Raw genomic sequence first — 21576 nt, forward strand, 5'->3', positions numbered from 1 at the left:
GATCCAACACTTATCCAGAAAACACATTGGACAGTGTGCCAAAGAGCATCTCGCACTCACACACACACACACACACACACACACACACAGCCAAAAACAAGCTGTGAAGCATATTTCTGGAATGAGAGAGGAAACAGAAAGTACCTGGAAGGAACTGCACAAGATCAATGCTCAGGATCAAACCCTGGGAGCAACCACCATGACCTAATGTCCAACACAACCAAAGGAAGATGTAATGGTACTCATTTATTTAACATTTGCATTTTGTTTGAATTTCAGTACATGTATAGTTAAGTTGTCTTTGTCACATATACATTACTGGACAGTGAAATTCTTTCTTCACATATCTCATCCTTGGGGGTTGGGGTCAAAGCGCAGGGTCAGCCATGATACTGCACCCCTGGAGCAGGGTGGATTTGAGGGCCTTGCTCATGGCAGTGATGGGGCTTGAACCCCAATTTTCTGGTCAACAACCCAGAGCCTTAACCACTTAAGCTACCACCGCCCCTCTATCGATACTTGACTAAATAAAAAAATTGACACTCGCATGTAAAATCTGGATTAACAGAAGAAATAATATTCATCAATTCAATCAGATATTTGGGATAAAAATGATGAGTGGGTTCGTGTGTGTGTTCTAGTGTCTCTGTAACTGTGATGTTGATATACAGTGGAGATAAATTTAGCTGTTTGTCACCACAAGAACCTCTTTAGGATCTCAGGAACATGTTTGCACATTTGGTCCTAAGTAAAACAGTTTGATTGTAGTTTTAGGAATCTTTTTACTTTGCCTTCATCAGGGGTGAACAAATCATACATAAATTTGTAAGGTTATCTACTGGACAAGTGGAAACTTCTGTGTGCTGCCTGGTCCCTTGTTTTGGTTGTTTGGGACTCTTAACAGACAAAACTAGTAAGTAATAGCTAACCTTAAGCCTTGACCTAGTCATACAGGAAACATTGCCACTTCTACAGTCCCCGAGTTGAAAATATGACACAATATTTATATTATATCGCTCAGCCTTATTGGGTATTCAGGCTGACCCCACCCCCTTCCTTATGAATGGTAGAAGTATTAAAGAATGATAAAACCTTTCCCCGCTTCATGTACTGAATATACTTGGGCTAGCTGCTGTATCTCCACACCTTACATACACTGATCACATTCTCTCCCACCCAGGAGCAGACATCATTGCTGTAAAAATCAGAAAAGAGCACCATGCTATTTATCGTGAGAAGCTGCTGCTCCTGAACTACACTCTGAATGTTAACAGCGCTCTGGTTCCTTATGCAGATGTCTGGCACAAGATCTTCTGCCTTAATAGGGAATCTCTGCTTCTCTTCCATCCATCCTAACGTGAAGGCCAAGGCCAGAGCACAAAAACACTACGACTGGGTATACACACAGTGTTTGAGATAAGCCTCGATTTGGACAGCAAGTATTAGTGGATCTCGTGATGTATAACCTTGCTCCCAAACATCTCAGATTTCCTCTATAATTGACTCTAGTGTCCCACCGCCGTGCAACACGCACTCCGAGAAAAGAGCGGAGAAGTCGGTGCTCAGTGATTCACAAGTATAAATAAAGAGCCAGACAAAAACCCACTGACATTTTACTTTCCACTAAGCAGCGTGGAAAAGAAGACGAAAGACGACATGACGCCGCATCCCCTCTTCTCCGAATGAGGCCGGGGTGTTTTTTTTCACAGGTGCATGCTGAAAATACCTGCAGGCTGAGTTGTAAAAAGCAGAAATATGTACCCCCTCCCCCGTGTAGCAGCAGACAGGAAAAACAAGGCTGCACTAGTTTCAGTAGAACACAGAGCACAACCCTGACCCCAAGAACCCAGCTCAAATAATGGAACCAGACTGGATCAGCTGAGTCTCATTCAGAGCCGGGAAAATCGAGTGGGTTTCAGAGGAAAGGTCAATAATGAGCTGCTAGTGACGAGGACAAACAAACCATTCTAAACCAAGAGAAGGAAGCCATGCTACTGAATGAGGAACGTTAAGCTGATATGTGCACTAAAAACTTTGGGAAAAAACAAACAAAAAAAAAAAACAGTAAAATGTTGAGGTACTGTAGAGGGAGGCAAAGGCCACGCCTCCTTCAGTGAAACCAACATACAAGGCCACACCTCCTTTACTGAAGCTAGGAGACATAGGCCACACCTCATTTCTGAAATCGGCAGGCAAAGGCCACGCCTCCTACACTGTAACCAAAAGACAGAAGCCACGCCTCCTCTACTGAAACCAACAACTGAGAGATAAAGACCATGCCTCCTCCATTAAAACAGACAGGCAAAGACCACGCCTCCTTCACTAAAACTGACAGCTATAAGACGTGCCTCCTTCACTAAAACTGACAGCTATAAGCCACACCTCCTTTAGTAAAAGTGACATCTATAAGCCATGCCTCCTTCACTGAACCTGACAACTATAAGCCACGCCTCCTTCACTGAACCTGACAACTATAAGCCACGCCTCCTTCACTGAACCTGACAACTATAAGCCACGCCTCCTTCACTGAACCTGACAACTATAAGCCATGTCTTTTTTACTAAAACTGACAGCTATAAGCAGCATCTCCTTAAATGAAACTGGCAGCAGTAAGCCGCGCCCCTTTACTAAAACCAACAGCTATAAGCCACGCCTCCTTTATTGAAATTGACAGCTATAAGCCACGTCTCCTTTATTGAAACAGACAAAAATAAGCCACACCTCCTTTACTAAAACAGACAACTATAAGCCACAGCCCTTTCCCTAAAACGGACAACTATAAGCCACGCCTCTTTCACTAAAACTGAAAGCTACAAGCCATGCTGCTTTCACTGGAAGTGATGAGTATAAGCAGCTCATCAGAGAGATAACGAGCAGCACACAGTGATTCATTTGTAACATTTCTAAACGGCTGTGAACCCAGAACAAGCAGATCTTGCAACCAGGATAACTGTGTGAGGTTTTTAAGGTTGAACAAACAGATAAAGAAAGAACTTTAGCAAACAAAAGTTTTCATTTGGTGTGTCGCTATGTTGAAACTGAATGTGCATCATAAGGAGACACACCTCCATGCTGTAACTATAGAGCTCGCTACGCTTTCTGAATCCCAGTGCCTCCAGTACTACACACATCAGGAGTTACTCTGGTTTAAGCAGCTTGCAGATCTGCTCTGCTTGTGAAAACTGTTGAAAAGACCAAAATTTGAGATGTTCTGCACAGTGCTGATCAAGGTGGGAGAGTGTTTTCAGCAGGGAAAATCCCAGCTAGGAGAAGACACCTTATACCCTGGCAAGCTGGGTGTTATATACTTCCTAGTTGTTCTTCCCTGCAGATAATAGCAGTGTTTAATTTAGACAAAAGCAGTATCAAGTATCCCAGGGGAGGTGGGGAAAACCCGGCTCCGGATCCTGCCAAGAACACGGCAGCTTTAGTGCAACCTAACACCTCCATCCCCACAGAGCGCAGGCTTCCCTTGAACAAAAACAACAAAAACAAGACACTCAAACACCACACCGCATACAGTCCTTGTCCACTGTGTGTGTGTGTGTGTGTGTGTGTAGGTGTGTCTTCTGCCTGTCAGGAATTCTGTGTCCTGCGGTTAGCTCCTGAGCGCAGCAGACAGCAGGCTAATAAACGATGGCATTTTCATGCATATTTGGCCGCTGAGTCGCACAAAGCAGACAGGGAGCAGAACTCAGATTTAAAACATAAATGACAATCATTTTAACGGAGAGAATGGGAACCGTCTGTTCACTTAAAAGAGCTTTCAGGGATGTAAAACCTGGTTTGACTTCTCCGACATGAATATTTGCACCGTGTTTGCTTCAGTAAACATTCTTTTAAATAGCAAACATTCCTGAACGATCGGAAATGACCTAGGATTCGTCAACATTCCACAGCGAACGGCTTTCTACAGAGACTGCGTGGAAATCTCTCAAATCTGCGATACAGGAAATTCAGCACAAAAAAAAAAAGTTACATTTCTAATTCTAGATAATCAAACAACAGAAAACGTATCAAATCTGCATTCAGATCAAAAACTAAAAGAATTATAAAAATACATCTTGATCCCCGTGACATGACCCTCAATCTGGACACAGAATATTAATCTCATGATAAATCATCATCTTACTCTCCAGTCCTCAGAATTACACTGAATGTTGAGGAACAACAAAACAAGTTAGTTCCTCTTCTCACTTTCTTCCTCATCCTCTCGCTCTCCCTCTCTTCTAACCCCCCCATCCCTCTATTCTACCCCCTCTTTTATCCTCTCTCTCTATCCCTCCCCCTTTCTTCTACCCCTCTCTCTTTCTATCCCTCTTTTCTACCCCTCTCTCTCTCTCAATCCCTCTTGTACCCCCTCTTTCTCCCTCTCTTCAACCTCCTCTCCATTCCTCTCTTCTACCCACCTCTCTCTCTCCCTCTCTTCTACCCCTCTCTCTTTATCCCTCTCTAACTATCCCTCTTTTCTACCCCTCTCTCACTATCCCTTTCTTCTACCCCCTTCTCTTTCTCCCTCTCTTCTACCCCTTTCATACCCATCTCTCTCTATCCCTCCCCCTTTCTTCTACCCCTCTCTTTCTATCCCTCTTTTCTACCCCTCTCTCTCTCTCTCTCAATCCCTCTTGTACCCCCTCTTTCTCCCTCTCTTCAACCTCCTCTCCATTCCTCTCTTCTACCCACCTCTCTCTCTCCCTCTCTTCTACCCCTCTCTCTTTATCCCTCTCTAACTATCCCTCTTTTCTACCCCTCTCTCACTATCCCTTTCTTCTACCCCCTTCTCTTTCTCCCTCTCTTCTACCCCTTTCATACCCATCTCTCTCTATCCCTCATTTCTACCCCTCTCTTCTACCCTTCTCTCTCTATCCCCCTTTCTATCCTTCCCTCATCTCTCCTCATTCCTCTTCTCTATTCCTCACTTTCAATCTCTCTCTCTCTCTCACTCTCTATATATACACACACATCCGTTTTTCACTCTCTCGCTCCATCACTCTTTCCTTTTTACCAAGAAATCAGAAAGTGCAAACCCCTCCTCTCCTGCAGCCTTTCCTAAACTTTTTAACCTCACAAAACATCAAGACAGTTATAAAGCGCTGTTATAAAGCAATGACACTTGACATTAAAGATTAAATAAACGAATAACAAAATGTCACCACTTCAACGATTACATGCTTTATTTGGTTAAAAACAGTTTTAAACTCTGCTTATATTAGCCTTAGATATTTCGAGCGTCTTCCGTACAAGTTCCCGTCTGTAAGCAGTTACTATAGAAACAATAAAGCAACAGAACAAGCGCATTATCACCCCAATGCTCACGTTACAGCCGGAGCTACTGCCCAAGACGTGCTGTTATAGGAAAAATAACTCACTTCTTCTGACCCATCAGATTCACCGGTGCAGTGTCTATTTATATGATGACTTAAGAATAATTAGCACACACACAGATTTATATCTGGTTCTCTAATATTAACAATGAATGAATTATGTGCTGTCGTGTGACGCAACTTTAACATCAGCAATTAACAAAAAAATTTGATTACACGAGACACAAGATCCAAAACAAAAAAAAATGGTCTAGTTTCTAGTCAGAAATCTTTTAAACTTCAGCAGGAGGGTAAGCAGAAGTAACGCAGCCCTGACTGAGGTCTCTCTGGCTCTGAGGCTGCTCTTGCTCCTCACCACAAGATGACCTGCTTTACGGATTGTGGTGTGTGGCCTTCCTGCTCTGGGCACGACCACATCCGCGTCCACCAGGGCACGGTCCTCGTTCCATCATAAAAGACAGTTTAAAACTCATTCGAGCTGACGATCTACACTCTGCTATATCCGGCTCTGGGAAAACACGAGCGTGGCTTAACCTCAGGAACGAGCGGCAAGATGGAGGAGAGATTAATACGGTCCAAGAGAGGGAAAATATCCCGTGCCGCTGAAATATTTTGGACAAGAATATTCTTCTGTAAGGCGCTTGACTGAATTTCTAATAAATGAGACAGAAACCATGTTTTGAGCTTAACTGAATGAAATTAAAAGACAACAGAGCTTGGATTTATCTCTTAAATCTACTTCTCCACTAATTGATGAGTCTTACGTAAGCTGGTTAAAGTAAAGAAAATTTGATCAAACTTAAGCTTGATCAAATTTTCTTTACTTTAAAGTTTGATAGAAAAATGTCTAAAAAAAAAACCGTGATGAGCAAATAAAAGACGAATAAGCCGATATTTATTCACGCTTCCTCTGTGCCAACTAACAGCTTCCTGCTCTGAGAGAACATTTCAGTAGCCAACACTCTCAGGGTGCTTACAGATGATGAGAAGCAAAGCTGCTTTGCTCCTTGGTGCTGCGTCCACTCAAAACTCAACTTTGACCCAGTTTACACTGACCTTCCTGAGTTTACACTGATTTCCTCACGTTAGCAGTAAACAAAGTAAAATACACCGATCCTCTGATTGCAGCCTTGTTTGTCTGCTTCATGTTGCACTGTGACTGTGCTGCATGTAATTACAGCTGTCCCGAGTCTCCCATGTGTCATTTACAGTCTATGTTTGTTTTCTTCATAGAAAAAAGTGCACTGTTCTGATTTAGTATTGGGTGAATTTTATTTCTTCATATGTACACTACTTTGCTAAAGGTTTTGGGACACCCCTCCAAATCACTGAACTCAGGTGTTGTTTTTTCAGGGGTTGGGCTCATCCCCTTAGTTCCAGTGAATGGAATTCTTAATGCTTCAGCATTCCAAGACATTTTGGACAATTTCATTGGTCAGACATTGGTCTTCCCGTTCCATCACCTTTTCAGCTATATCAAGTTCTGAACATGACATGTTTTGCTGAGCTGAAATACACTATGTTGCCAAAGATTTTGGGACATCAGCCTTTACATGCACATGAATGTAATATGGAGTTGGCCCGCCCTTTGCAGCTATAACAGCTTCAACTCTTCTGGGAAGGCTTTCCACAAGCTTTAGGTAATTTTTGACCATTCCTCTAGAAGCACATTTGTGAGGTCAGGCACTGATGTTGGACGAGAAGGTCTGGTTCACAGTCTCTGCTCTAGTTCATTCCAAAGGTATTCCATCAGGTTGAGGTCAGGACTCTGAAGTTCCTCCACACCAAACTCACTCATCCATGTCTTTATGGACCTTGCTTTGTGCGCTGGTGTGCAGTCATGTTGGAACAGGAAGGGGTCATCCCCAAACTGTTCCCATAAAGTTGGGAGCATGAAATTGTCCAAAAAATCTTGGAATGCTGAAGCATTAAGAGTTCCTTTCAATGGAACTAAGGGGCCGAGCCCAACCCCTGAATTCAGTGATTTGGAGGGGCGTCCCAAAACTTTTGGCAAAATTGTGTAGCTAGTGTTTCTCACACCTCTGCTACAGATCAAATAACCACTGTGTTACAGGGAGAAGTTGCACCTTGTAATTTCCTGCTTTATAACATAAATTTTCAGCTTGTCACATTGCGGTAGTCTTCTCAACTACCAGTTCCTTCCCTGCTGTTTTTTGGACGCAGTGATTATGCCTTCCATCCTTTTAAAATGATTCAGGATCAGTTAGATCAGTTAATATGGACACGTGCTTGGTTAAAGCTGTAACACTGACCATACTAATCACTGATTTGAAAAGGTACATCATCATCATCATTAGCGTTATCGCTAACTCTGGCCGGCATGCTTGTTGCAAACACACTTGCTGTTACTGTGCTGTGATTTTAGTCCTAAATATTCATGCATGTTTGAAGTTCATTACTACAACACAGTAGACGAGCAGTAGCTTTTTAATGAGCTTTAAGTGTCGTGCCTGAACAAAAGCGAGACACGATTTCCATTGCAACTTTCAAATAGGGAAAAAGAACTCATTAATTCTCAGTAAGGCCTTCATCAGTGTGGATTTCCACCAATTTCCTCCCACCTTAAAAACAGGAAAAAAAGCCAAGTACTCCTCATGGCAGGATTTAAAAAAAAAAAAATAAAATAAAATAAAAAATCAGTGAGGTGGAGTCAAACTGATATGGCTCCTCCTACCTGGGCGGAGTTGAACCAAAAGTCCAGGGGGTTTAGACTCTGTGCATTTATTGTGTTGTACAGTACTATGTGTATTAAGATTAGAGTTTAGGTTTGTAGGAGGAGTCAGATCAGATCAAGCTCCACCCCCTGGACGTTTAGCTCTGCAGCAAGAGCCTGCTCCAAAAATGCTCCGGACTGGTGACTTTACATTGTTAATTGGAGGAGTAATAAATGGGAGTGATGTGTAAAGAGGTTCACCCCAAATGACCCAACACTTGTAATGTTCCTCTATGTAGTCCACACACACACACACACACACACACCAGTGAACCTTCTTTTTATCAAGAAATGTAAATGAAACATGGAAGCTGGTGGACAGCTGAAGAATTTACAACACAGCTTAACAATACACATACATCATTAAAATGATCTAGATTTTCTAGAGACATGTTCTTGCTATAAGTTTAAGCGTCACAGTTAAAAAAAAAAAAAAAAAAAGGGAACAGCTCTCCTACACATTTCTTCAGAAACATGAACTTTAAACTTATTTCAGATTCATGGAAACTTATAAAGTGAGGAGCAGAAAGCAGAACTTATTTCCCTGTTCTCTCCCGTCAGTGTTTGCTCAGCAAATAATCTGACAAAGTAAGCTATACTTTCAAGAAGTGGCCAAATCAACACGTCAAAACATGATTCATCTTTTCTGCTGGAGGTGCATCCTGGACTGCAGCTTAATGATGAGTGGATTTAAGTGTTAAATGTGTAACAGATCATGCAAGCCAGTTTTAGCTGGTTTTAGAGTGTCCTAACACGTTACTAACATTAACATGCAGCTTGACTTTAATTTCATCAGCGTAATTTCAACACCCGACAGAATGAAGTTCCTGCATCGTACCTCCACATCTTGAAGGCTGAAGTCGTTCTGGTCTTTGAAGTTGGCAGCACCGGCGCTGAGCTCCATCAGCATCTTGGCGATCTCGGGCTTGATGGCAGCCGTGAGGCGGCCGGCCGCCTCCATCACGTGCTCCTGCACGTCCTTGAGCTGCATGGCAGCTTTGGAGTAGCGTGAGTTGCGAAACACGCTCCCGAAGAGGTCCGTCAAGAAGGCGCTGGCGCGACAAAAGACGTTCAGGGCGTCCAGGTACTTAGAGATCCCTTGTTGGATGTCGGCAATCGCGGTTGTGGTGTTGCCCGTGCCTGAAACTTCATGGCAAGCGGAAAGGTTTGAGCCTACCGGTGCCAGCGGGGTCGGGGTGGAGCAGGAGGTTCCGAGCGGAGCGCTAAGGGCTTGGCTCAGGTCGGGCAGCGGGTATTGCTGGTGCTGCTGCTGCGCTTTCTGCTTGGACCCGCCAAGCAAGAAGCGTCGCTTATAGTCCATTTTACTTTCTTGCGCGCTGCAACAATACATAAGTAGTGGACACGGCCAGGAAGTGCCCTTTCCCACCACAGGCTTGGCGAAGACTCTCTCTGTTTGCCTTTATTTTGATTTGGAATTCAATAAAGATTTCTGCCCGGATTTAGAACCGTGGAAACTTTGTTTTTCAAGTAAACTGATAGCTTAAATGCTCCATGAGCCAGAGAGTCATGTCAGTATTCCTTATAGTAGCAGAAAGGCGATGAGATTGAAACAGAAAAACCGTCACGTGAGTTTGATGTCTGAACGTGATGCGCAGCTCTGCTGTAGCTTACGACGTGGTGGAAAAAACCAACAATAACAAACAAACAAAATATATATATATATAGGATCAATGTGTTGCTGCTATATTATTTTTTTGTAGTCGAGCTAAAGATAAAATCTCTATCTTCACACCACAAGTAACCATAAATCCTGAAAAATATCCCAAAAGTGCATAATATATCCTTCAAACGGAAGTGAAAAAAAAAATCCTTATAGCTTTCTATCGTATATCCGTTATTGTGTGTATATAGACCTCTAATAAAAAATAGAAAACTTTTAAAAAGGTGTCTGAAGAAGAAAAAAAAAATCCCACAGTGTGGTTATGAGAATAGTAACGGTCCACTGGTCAACAGTAAGGAAAGTGAAAAAAGCAAATGTCCGACTGCTGGATGACGGAGCCTTGGCACAGACTGAACACTAGCAGGCTGACAGATCCAGTCTGTCAGAGAGATAACACACCACCACCACCACCGCTGCTGCTGCTGCTGGGAAACTCATCCAGATCCCGTCTAGAGTTCCTCCCCAATGCCCCAGAGGTAGTTAATCTTCAAAGGAAGCGTGTGTGTTAGCAGATTTCGGATTCTCCGTGAAAGCACAGCGTGTCTGTAAGGCCTCACGGTCACTTCCTGAAAGAAAGAGAGACAAAAAGTGAGAAAGGGTCAGAATCACAGGAAGTGTGTTCTTTAACCATTACGCCATTTTATTTATATATATATATATATATATATATATATATATATATATATATATATATATATATATATATATATATATATATATATACACACACCATTATATTTAGTTTAATAAAATGCAATGCAATGCTGGGGAAAAAACAGCTCAAAGGTCATTTCAAATTTTGCAATGGCTTTTGGAGAAATAATGGAGTCTAAGGCTCAAGTAACCATAGAAGCATGATGTCATATCCTGGCGCAGGCTGTGCTAGATGCAGCCCATCACTTCAGAAACCCACATATGACACATGACATGTCAGGACATGGAGCTACTCAGAGACCGAGCCAAAGTGTCCCATTGTTCAGAGACACTGGAGATTTGTACGCAGAGAATCAATACCACCATTCAAACCCTTTCCACCACTGCCACTCTAACATCTCTGACGCCAAGCTGAGCACCAGTGCCCAATTTGCATACATGGAAATGGAAAGGCGACGTTTACGTTTATGCATGGGACAGACACTTTTATCCAAAATGGAGACAGGAAATGATTCACAGCTGAGCTCACGAGGTGAAAGGTCCAGCAGTGGTTCTCACGATGCTCAGCTACCAGCCTGAAATCTCTGTGTCTCCTGCTTCCTATACAGAAAGTCCCAGAACTTTTGGCACCAGAAGGCTGGAAATGTGCTTTATCCATTTTACAGTGTTACAGCACAAAATGTTCCAGCTGTACACTTTATCCTCATCTCCAAAAAGTATAATATGTGAAAATGATAACTTCTATGGCTCACACAAGGCACAGTTTTCTAAAACCCTGGGGACACCAAGCTTTTTAGTTTTTTTTTTCTTTTTTTTTTTTCTTTACCAAAATATGAATATTGATATCATGAAAAAATTTGTGCACAATACACATTTTTTAAGATAAGCACAACTTGATTGCCATCTTTCTATAGAAAATATAAACATGTTTAATATAGATGTGTTAGAAAATATAGAATAATGTTCTAATGAGCTTAATTCGGTGAAATCCTTCTGTCCAAAGTATTTGGGTGTGGCCTAATATTCTAATAAGCACACTTGATTGCCATTTTCCTATCTATAGTATTTGGGTGTGGCCTAATATTCTAATAAGCACACTTGATTGCCATGTTCCGGTCCAAAGTATTTGGGTGTGGCCTAATATTCTAATAAGCACACTTGATTGCCATGTTCCGGTCCAAAGTATTTGGGTGTGGCCTAATATTCTAATAAGCACACGTGATTGCCATGTTCCGGTCCAAAGTATTTGGGTGTGGCCTAATATTCTAATAAGCACACTTGATTGCCATGTTCTGGTCCAAAGTATTTGGGTGTGGCCTAATATTCTACAAAGCACACTTGATTGCCATTTTCCTATCTATAGTATTTGGGTGTAGCCTAATATTCTAATAAGCACACTTGATTGCCATTTTCCTATCTATAGTATTTGGGTGTAGCCTAATATTCTAATAAGCACACTTGATTGCCATGTTCCGGTCCAAAGTATTTGGGTGTGGCCTAATATTCTAATAAGTACACTAGATTGGCATGTTCCTGTCCAAAATATTGGGCATGGCCTAATATTCTAATAAGCACACTTGATTGCCATTTTCCTATCTATAGTATTTGGGCGTGGCCTAAAATTCTAATAAGCATGCTTGATTGACATGTTCCTGTCTAAAGTATTTGGGCGTGGCCTAATATTCTAATAAGCACACTTGATTACCATGTTCCTGTCCACTATTCAGATGGGATAAGATTTCTGGACATATATATTTACTATACAAGTTACTTAGCTTTAGGAGGTGTGTGGTAATTATAATCTATTTGCATGTGCGCAAATCACACATCAGTTCACGTCTTCAGAATGTACAAATTTCTGTCACACTAAAACAAGTTAGAGATAACAGAAAAGAATGAAGGCTTCCTGGAATGTATTTATAGTAAAGATAAAGCGCCAAACCTCAGGACAGGATATAATAGATCCCAATGATCTCAAATGATCACAGAAATCTAGTTTGGCTAGATCGATTCTCATAGACACAAACATTTTACATAGAAAGGGAACAACCTTTGTAAATCTATACACTAAAATGTCCATAATTATTAATACGTCCGACTGCACAGCGCTCCCACAGGATAGACAGACACCTCAAAAGCAATCGGTTTATTTCTCAATATGTTTTTTTTTCTTCATTGCTACCGCAATGGAAAAACAGACAGCAGACCCCTGTTCAGAAAAGTGACTGCCGGGTGTGTTATGATGTGATGCACATGGCTCTGTGTGAATCATGCTGCTGGTTAGAAACGAAGCTTGAGAGAGAAACAGAAGGAAAGAAAAATACACTCTTTTCCTGAGGATGCGTCTGGTTGACTTCGCCCCTCCGCTCCAGTCATCGCAGTTACATTGCGCTAACATTCCTCTATGCCACATAGTCTGTTCCACTGATTTCCAAACCTGGCTTTCTTTTGGAAGTGTGTGTACATGTGTGAGAGAGAAAGAGTAACAAATGGAAAGAAAGACATAAAGTCGTACTAAATAAACACTGAAAAGGTTTGTCATGTGCTGGATGTCCTGTGGCTTGCTTTCCCCAGCTTGTGTGTGTGTGTGTGTGTGTGTGTGTGTTTAGGGCGGAGGTGACGACAAAGAGCAATCTTGCTTCCAGCACCAGTGCAAATAGTTTCATGTGTTTACCCGGCCTGGCCATTATGTCACCTCGGCTACAGCATGTCGAGAGGCACTTTTGTGAACTCCTCTCCCTCCTCAAGAGCAAACTTCCCCACCACCTCACCTCTTTCTAAAGACGGAGAGAGAAAGTGAGTGATGGGGGTCGATTTGAAGGCCTCTAAACAAAGTTCCTGGTTGTAAATCTGATGGATTAACAGCCACTGCAAGTGTGGCAACAGGCCCAACAAAAGAGGCCTAGAAAAGTCTGTACGAAGACATAAAACCTGAACATACAGACTTACAAACATACAGAGAGAGAGAGAGAGAGAGATAGACAGACACAGAGCAAGAGCAAGACAGAGAGAGAGACACACACACAGAGGCAGAGAAAGAGAGAGACACAGAGCGAGAGACTTCAAGAGTGTAAGAGAGAGAGACACACAGAGAGAGAGAGGGAGCGAGACACAGAGAGAGAGAGAGAGAGAGAGAGAGAGACACACAGAGAGAGAGGGAGCGAGACACAGAGAGAGAGAGAGAGAGAGAGAGAGAGAGAGAGAGAGAGAGACACACAGAGTGAGAGAGGGAGCGAGAGCTAGAGAAAGAGAGAGACACAATGAAAGAGGGAGCGAGAGCTAGAGAAAGAGAGAGACAGAGAGGGGGGAGCAAGAGCTAGAGAAAGAGAGACACACACAGTGAGAGAGGGAGCAAGAGAAAGAGACACAGAGGGGGGGTCGAAAGCGAGAGACACACACACAGAGTGAGAGAGAGACACAGTGAGAGAGAGAGAGAGAGAGAGAGACTGAACATACAGACTTACAATCATACATAAAGATGCAGCTTGGATTGTTCTGATGAAAAACTCAGAATTGCATGTGGAGAGGAAAAGGGAAGTCTCGTGGTGAATGCTCATGTGTGTCTCGGGTTTAAAGAAATTGGAGACGCTTTAACCCATCGTGAAAAAGGTTACAGTGTTAAAGAGACAGAGGACACGTACCAATTATTAAACCAAGTAGGCAGCAGTGTGCATCGCAAAACAGCTTCCACTGCAGTGTTCATGTCCAAACACTGAATATGTACACAAAATCTGCACAATATGTACTAATATGGGTTTAAAGATAAACAAGTTATAATGGTTAAGAAAGAGCTCTTCAAAAAGCGGTCATCTGAGCCGATCTGGAGCTCTGTTTCTGCTGCAGAGTCCATCATTTCCCCCCAAGACAGACACACTGTTTATTCAATCCAATCTTTTAAAGAATCTATAAATGAATGTATTTATTTGTAAGATACACTGATGCTAAAGTACATTTTATTTGTAATAGTATTAAACCACTGTATATGTGAAGTCTTCCACTAGGTGAAGTCATCTGGAATATGGAAATAAGATAAAAAATAAATAAATTCGCTCACTGTGTGTGTGTGTGTGTGTGTGTGTATACTCGGTCACCTGAGTAGGTGTGTATACATGAGCTGGTGTGTTTAAAAGACAATAGTGGAATCAATATTGATGCGAATGGCTGCACTTTCTTTGTCACAGTGCAGAGAGAATTAGTGCCAGCACCCAAACAAACAAACCGCTCAGAGAGAGAGAGAGAGAGAGAGAGAGAGAGAGCAGGAGAAAGACAGCAGGAGAGAGCGAGAGAGCAAGAAAGTGAGTGCAAGAGAGCGAGAGTAAGAGAGGTAAAGAGAGAGAAAGAGAGTGAGAGAAGAGAGCAAGAGTGAGTGAGAGCGTGTGAGAGAGAGTGCAAGAGTGAGAGACAGACAGACAGAGAGAGAGAGAGAGAGAGAGAGAGAGAGAGGGAAGCAATGAAAAAAGATGTGATCAAAACAGCACGAGCTAAATGCTGGAAAACTCTCACTCCGTAGTTATTTATTTATTCAAAAGAAATAGCTAACAGACCACAGCGAGCAGCGGTGAGGAGAAATGATCATCTGGACAGAACATCACAAAGCTGAAAGATTCTCAATCAACACAAGAAACTGAAGAGTTGATTATTAACACACATCATGTTGACTTTCAAAATAGAGATGGAGAGAAGATGACAGGAGAGAGAATGAGAAAGAGAGTGAGGGGCAGAATGAGAGAGGGACAGAGAGAGAGAGAGCGCAACGGATCAGTGTCTCTCCTCCCCGGTAAACACTGACCAATCACTGATCGTAAATTTCTCTAAAAAGGACTTCTTGGACACTGCAGTCTCCGCTGCATGAGAATTCACGTGGACCTCTTTAAGATCTGATGCATTAAAACCTGCAGTATTTCATCATCATGCAAATCGTCAGAAAAAGCTGAGGAACGGAAATCTGAGCGGTAGACAGAGTTGAGACAGAACTGCACACGGAGGCAGAGACAAAGACAGAAACGGAGATAGAGACAAAGACGGAGGACTTGGAATCGAGCCGGTTTATCTTAGCGAGCTCTCTGTCTAACGTTAGCTCCCAGCTGCTCCTTCGGACAGGAAACCGGCTCAAGTTTCTTCGAGTGTTCTTACTCTTGCCAGTTACAAATGGGTCTCTGCCTCAGAGGCTCAGGTCTGATTTAAACAGTGTGTCTCGGTGACACCGAGAGCGCTGTACTCTGCTCATCACTACCAACAAACACTCAACTACTGAAAGGTTCAATTCTGTCTTTCCTTTTATTTAACTAGTGAGTCTACTATCGAGTCAAATGAAGCCTCAGATTTCTGTTCTTGTCTTGCTTTCTGCTGTTGTAAGGTTTGTGTACACTGAGATGCTTTTCTGCTCACCACATCTGTATACAGTGGTTATCAAACCGACCCAATGAGATCACCTTCTGATGTTCGAGGCAGAACTGACTCAGGCTCTCATGACCGATCTCGGCATGATTTCATGCATGTGCCTTTTACACAGAGAGGAAAAAGAGACTTCAGAGAAGATTACAAATGAAAATAAAGTGCCAGTAAAGTTAAAAAAGACAAAATGAATCCCTGCTGCTCACAAACGATTAGATAACCACTTCTAAAGTGTTTCTAATTATTCCTTCACTTTTAGTGACTGTTTTTATTATCCCCTGTTATTCTTACAGAGAGAGAGAGAGAGAGAGAGAAATAGCGAGAGAGAGAGAGAGAGAGAGAAATAGCGAGAGAGACAGACACAGAGACAGAGAGAGAGAAATAGCGAGAGAGAGAGAGAGAGAGAGAGAGAGAGAGAAATAGCGAGAGAGACAGACACAGAGACAGAGAGAGAGAAATAGCGAGAGAGAGAGAGAGAGAGAGAGAGAAATAGCGAGAGAGACAGACACAGAGACAGAGAGAGAGAAATAGCGAGAGAGAGAGAAATAGTGAGAGAGAGAGAGAGAGAGAGAGAGAGAAATAGTGAGAGAGAGAGAAATAGCGAGAGAGAGGGGGGGGGAGTGCGAGAGAGATAGAGAGGGGGGGAGGGAGAGAGGGGGAGCAAGAGAGAGAGCAAGAGAGAGGGGGAGGGAGAGAGAGACAGAGAGAGAGAAAGCGAGAAAGAGCAAGAGAGAGAGAGAGAAAGGGAGAGCAAGCAAGAAAGAGAGAGAGCAAGAGAAAGAGAGAGAGCAAATGAAAGAGAATGAGAGAAAGAGAGAGACAGAGAGAGAGCGGGAGCAAATGAAAGAGAATGAGAGAGAGAGAGAGAGAGTGAGAAAGAGCAAAAGAGAGAGAGAGAGCTGCTTTGGCTCTCACAGCCGTCCTGGACATCTGGTGCCAATGAAGCAGAGGAATGTTTTAGTTCAGAGTCGGTCTGCGAGTCTTCCCCACTAGCACAGCTCCCAGAGTCACAGCAGCTAGAACATGACTGATGGAGCTTAGGAGCTGTTACACGGCGTCAGACATCAAGTTCCAAATGTTTTACACAACTAACTCCGAGTCACTGTGAGTGTGGATTAATGTGGTCCTATTTAAACAACAGTGCATCAACAACAACAGACATTGAATACTATGTTCATGGATCACTAAAACAACAACGCTGGACATGATACACAGAACATATTTATCACTTATGTAAATAGTACTTTATTGATCATAAGCTCTGTGTGATTTTTACACACATTTGGCAAAGGTGTGTTTATTATTTCCTCCAGTTTTCTGAGTAATAAAGAGAGGTTTTTGTGCTCATTTTTATTCAGACACACCTGCCATATTATTGCTTTTTGGTTCACAAAACAAACCAAAAATATCAAATCTGCTCTGATTCAGACTAATTTGTATAAGTGTCCTAGGCAGTAGGACTCGTGTACTGATTTGCAGAAATACTAATTTATTTTTGTTTTCTTTTTACTGTCAATATCATCCAGTGATTAATAAATACGTGAGGAAAAATAAATCTGCACCTCTGCATATTTCCGTAACCTGATTTCGTCTCGACACACGTCCGATATAAGAGTTCAGGAACGCTGACTAACAGACAATATACACCGAGCAGGCATAACTTTATGACCACCTGTCTAATATTGTGTTGGTCCTCCTTTTTGCTGCCAAAACAGCCCTGACCTGTCATGCACTGTGTATTCTGACACCTTTCTATCAGAACCAGCATTAACTCATTAACTCATTCATTCATTAATCTTCAGCAATTTGAGTAGCTCGTCTGTTAGATCGGATCACACAGGCCAGCCTTCGCTCCTCACGTACATCAATGACCCTTGGCCACCCATGACCGGTTCTCCACTATTCCTTCCTTGGACCACTTTTGATAGATACTGACCACTGCAGACCGGGAACACCCCACAAGAGCTGCAGTTTTGGAGAAGCTCTGATCCAGTGGTCTAGCCATCACAATTTGACCCTTCGTCAAACTCGCTCAAATCCTTACGCTTGTCCATTTTTCCTGCTTCTAACATCAACTTTGAGGACACAATGTTCACTTGCTGCCTAATATATCCCACCCACTAACAGGTGCCATGATAAGGAGATAATCAGTCTTATTCACTTCACCTCTCACTGCTCATTATAGCTGATTGGTGTACATTCAGCTAAATTCCAGGCCGGGTTTTCAGTCTTAAGTAAGCAGACACACAGCAGGACTGAGTGCATGACTGTAAATGTAACTGAAACGAGCTTCACACTGATTTTACAAACACAGTAATAAGCAGACATGCCGTTTATGAAGCCAGAGTTAAAAGGCACCTCAAAGCAAAGTGTCTCTGAGTAAAAGAGCTGGGGAGTACAAACCAGACGTGCTGGACGAAGTGTGTGTGAGAGCAGTTGTTTAGCCCCGTGTGAGTATTTATGGACATTCCCAGTAAGAAGAGGGCAGAGGTCACGCTCAGCAGTCGCACAAGTGGCAATAAGCAACTGTGTCGTCTAGTGATGTGGAGAACACACACACACTTTGTTAACATACAAGTGGCAACTGACAGGACTGAGCAAAATATAAGTGTGTGTTCTACATGGTCCACTTCAGACAGCTGCAAAGACAACAAACTCCTCACCAGCTAAAAGCTGCACGTTTCATGACCTCAGACCTACTACAAAAACATAATGATTAGTCTGGAACCAAAATTCACACCTTCAATAATCCTGATCAAACTTTACCTATACGAGAGACAAAGAGCATTTTACCAATCACACAAAACACACACAAAGTGACCTCCTGACTCCAGAACGTTCCAGGCAATGGCCAAAAAAAGCTCACGTCTCAAACTCCCATGCTGCTTCTGTGGTCAAACAACTCGAGTGGTGTTTAACAGAGACAGGGGACAATGCTATCCCTTCTGTCTCACACACACACACACACACACACACACACAGAGGTAAGAGGACAGCACCTGAATCATAATAAGCATAAGAAAGGCATCTAATCTCATGAGCTCATGCTTCAACAATGTAGGGGGAAAAAAGCTGGGTTTATATTTTTATATCTTTAGAATATGATTAAATCATGATAAACTTTTGATTAAAAAACAAAACAAAAAAAATATATTTAGAAAAAATAATAATCAGTAGAATTTATTATTTTCTTCCTGCTTCAGTGCAAAGTAAAGTATTTTTGTATAGATTAAAGCTTAATTTTTTACATTTATTTTTTAGAATTTATTCATTCTGTTTAATGTGTTTTACTTTTATAGACAATATTTTTGTCCTGGCCCCACACAAACACATTTATCACAAGACACATTGTATATCATAGAAAATGCACGAATAATAAAACGATAAATTCGTCATGTTGTTCACTCAAATTCCCTCCTCACTCGTTTCCCTGAGGACACACGTTAGTGCGTTTTATTTATTTTTTGTCATTTCATAATCAACGCTTTGCTAGGAAAGGAAACTCAGTATTAAATGCACGCATCAATTGATTTCATTTCCTTAAAGGAGATTTTTGTCTCTTTAAAGAAATCTGGTTTCCTGTAAGTTTGGTCACGGTTAGCTGTAGTTCGATCGCTTAAATCAACGCTGGCTTTTACAAAACAGAGATTAAAGCTACGTCTATACGTTTTCGCCTAAAAACACTCCGCATCCACATTATCGTTTTTAATTGTTGATTTTTTTTGGGATGTGAATAAGGAAACGTCTTTTGTGCAACAGAAACTTGAAAATATTTTTTTCCATTTCATTTGAACCAGCAGATTGTAGACAAAATGATGATCATTTTCTCAAATCGTTCTAAAAAGTTTTTCTTATGTAGAGCTGCATCTATAAACCAGTTGCTGTAGTTTTATGCCATTTATCCTTCTAGTTAATAACAGTAATCTAGTTAACACTTCACCTAGTTATTAACTAGCAAAATGATCCGACTCCAAGCAAAGACGTATCCTTCCATTTCATCCAGTGCATTTCACTCCTTCAGTTATTAAACTGCTCCAGTCTACTCGTCTAGCATCCATTACACACGCTTCAGAGCAAAAAAACGCGTGTTAAAATCGTGACTGGAGCACACGGCTAACTTTTTGCCAAATTGCTAAACTTCTAGGATTTCCACAGGTCAGGAACACAGCAACTGTTTCAGCTTCTGCAGGGAAATTTCACATGCAAACAGAGCAGGCAAGCAGACAGGCGGAGGACGCGTTACCTTAGAAACTGAACAGGGAAAAGGCCCTCTGTACACTAAACACACACACACACACACACACACCCCTAGTCACGAGATCCCCTGGTCCAGCTATGAGAACACGTTCTTATGACTGCAGTTAAAAAAAATTGCTAGCAAAACAACTTGGATATAAAATAAATAAATAAATAAAGCAATAAAAGTTTCCTTGCTTCCTGCCAATTACAGAACTCCATCTGCTTCATGACGGAAAACTCTTCCCTTTACATGCCTTAACTTGGAAGAAAAAAAGAAGTGAAAAACACAATGAACTCTGCCTGAACTCGATAATTACTAAAACCATTTCTTTCTACAAAAAGGATAAACCTGTGTGAGAGTTTGCTGATGAAGCCACGCCTCCTTTCTGCAATCGTAAACATCTACATACACTATGTTGCCAAAAGTTTTAGGACATCTGCTTTCTCATGCTCATGAATGTAATATGGAGTCGTCCCGCCCTTTGCAGCTATAACAGCTTCAACTCTTCTGGGAAGGCTTTCCACAAGGTTAAGGAGTGTGTTTATGGGAATTTTTCACCATTCCTCTAGAAGTGCATTTGTGAGATCAAGCACTGCTGTTGGACGAGAAGGTCTGGCTCACAGTCTCCGCTCTAATTCATCACAAAGGTGTTCTATCAGGTTGAGGTCAGGTCAGTTCCTCTACACCAAACTCACTCATCCATGTCTTTATGGACTTTGCTTTGTGCACTCACGTGCAGTCATGTTGGAACAGGGAGTTCACATTTGCATAATAGATGCTCCTTTCTGTTTACAGGTTAAAGGCTGGATGAACCAGAAGTGGCCAGTTGTTTTAACATTCTCACTTTTACCATTCAAGCTTTTGTTCTGATATAAAGGGGAAAAAGTGTCAAAGAATGCACAAGCTGTTAACGCAACAGCACTGGCACCAATGGTATCTAGTATCAGGTATCTAACCCGCCTAGCTCGCTCTCTACATCAGATCTGTTCTAATCAGTACCGCTGATGAAATAAAGACGGCTGGAACTCTGGGGATGAGGAGCTAGTCTGTTTCACTGGAGCTTTGGAGTCAGAAACTAAAAAGGATTTCGGCTTCTGGTGCGACTTTACAGTATGCAGCTACAGATAAAGAGGGGCGTCACGTCACGGGTCGGTGAAGGTCCCAAAAATAGTTACACTGCAAATTAGCTCAATTCAACAAATCGTAAATCTGTGTATTTTAATTTAATACAACTTAGTCCTCCATATTTGTGTTTCTTGCTTGTCAACAATGCGAGGGGGAAAAAAAAAAAAAAAAACGACGGTCACCCGAGGTCACTGAACTTTAGGCTATGTCTACACTAATCTGGATAAATTTGAAAACGCCGTTTGTCTTAAAAACACTCCAAGTCCACATTATCGTTTTTAATCGTTTCCCAAAAGTCAGTCATCCACACTGAAACGTCTGAAAACACTCATGTCCCTGTACTGCGCATGAGGAAAACCTACGATGCTCCGAATCCCTTGTCAATTCCGCCTGCCGTTTATTTCCTTTCCGACTCTTTGAAACG

At 42.0% G+C, this 21576-nt stretch overlaps 1 protein-coding gene across 4 annotated transcripts in view; it reads right to left on the bottom strand.

The window, feature by feature from the left end:
• The window catches only part of LOC131352058 (granule associated Rac and RHOG effector protein 1-like), a 49903-nt gene that overhangs the window by 17946 nt on the left and 10381 nt on the right, over window positions 1–21576 (bottom strand). For all 4 annotated transcript variants that reach the window (XM_058387914.1, XM_058387915.1, XM_058387912.1 and 1 more), the window contains exon 2: window positions 8897–10305. In XM_058387914.1, coding sequence (XP_058243897.1) covers window positions 8897–9409 — 513 coding nt within the window. In that variant the 5' untranslated portion in view covers window positions 9410–10305. The remainder of the gene's footprint in view (window positions 1–8896; window positions 10306–21576) is intronic.

The sequence above is a fragment of the Hemibagrus wyckioides genome, linkage group LG04 (genome assembly GCF_019097595.1).
Source record: "Hemibagrus wyckioides isolate EC202008001 linkage group LG04, SWU_Hwy_1.0, whole genome shotgun sequence".
Taxonomy (NCBI): Eukaryota; Metazoa; Chordata; class Actinopteri; order Siluriformes; family Bagridae; genus Hemibagrus; species Hemibagrus wyckioides.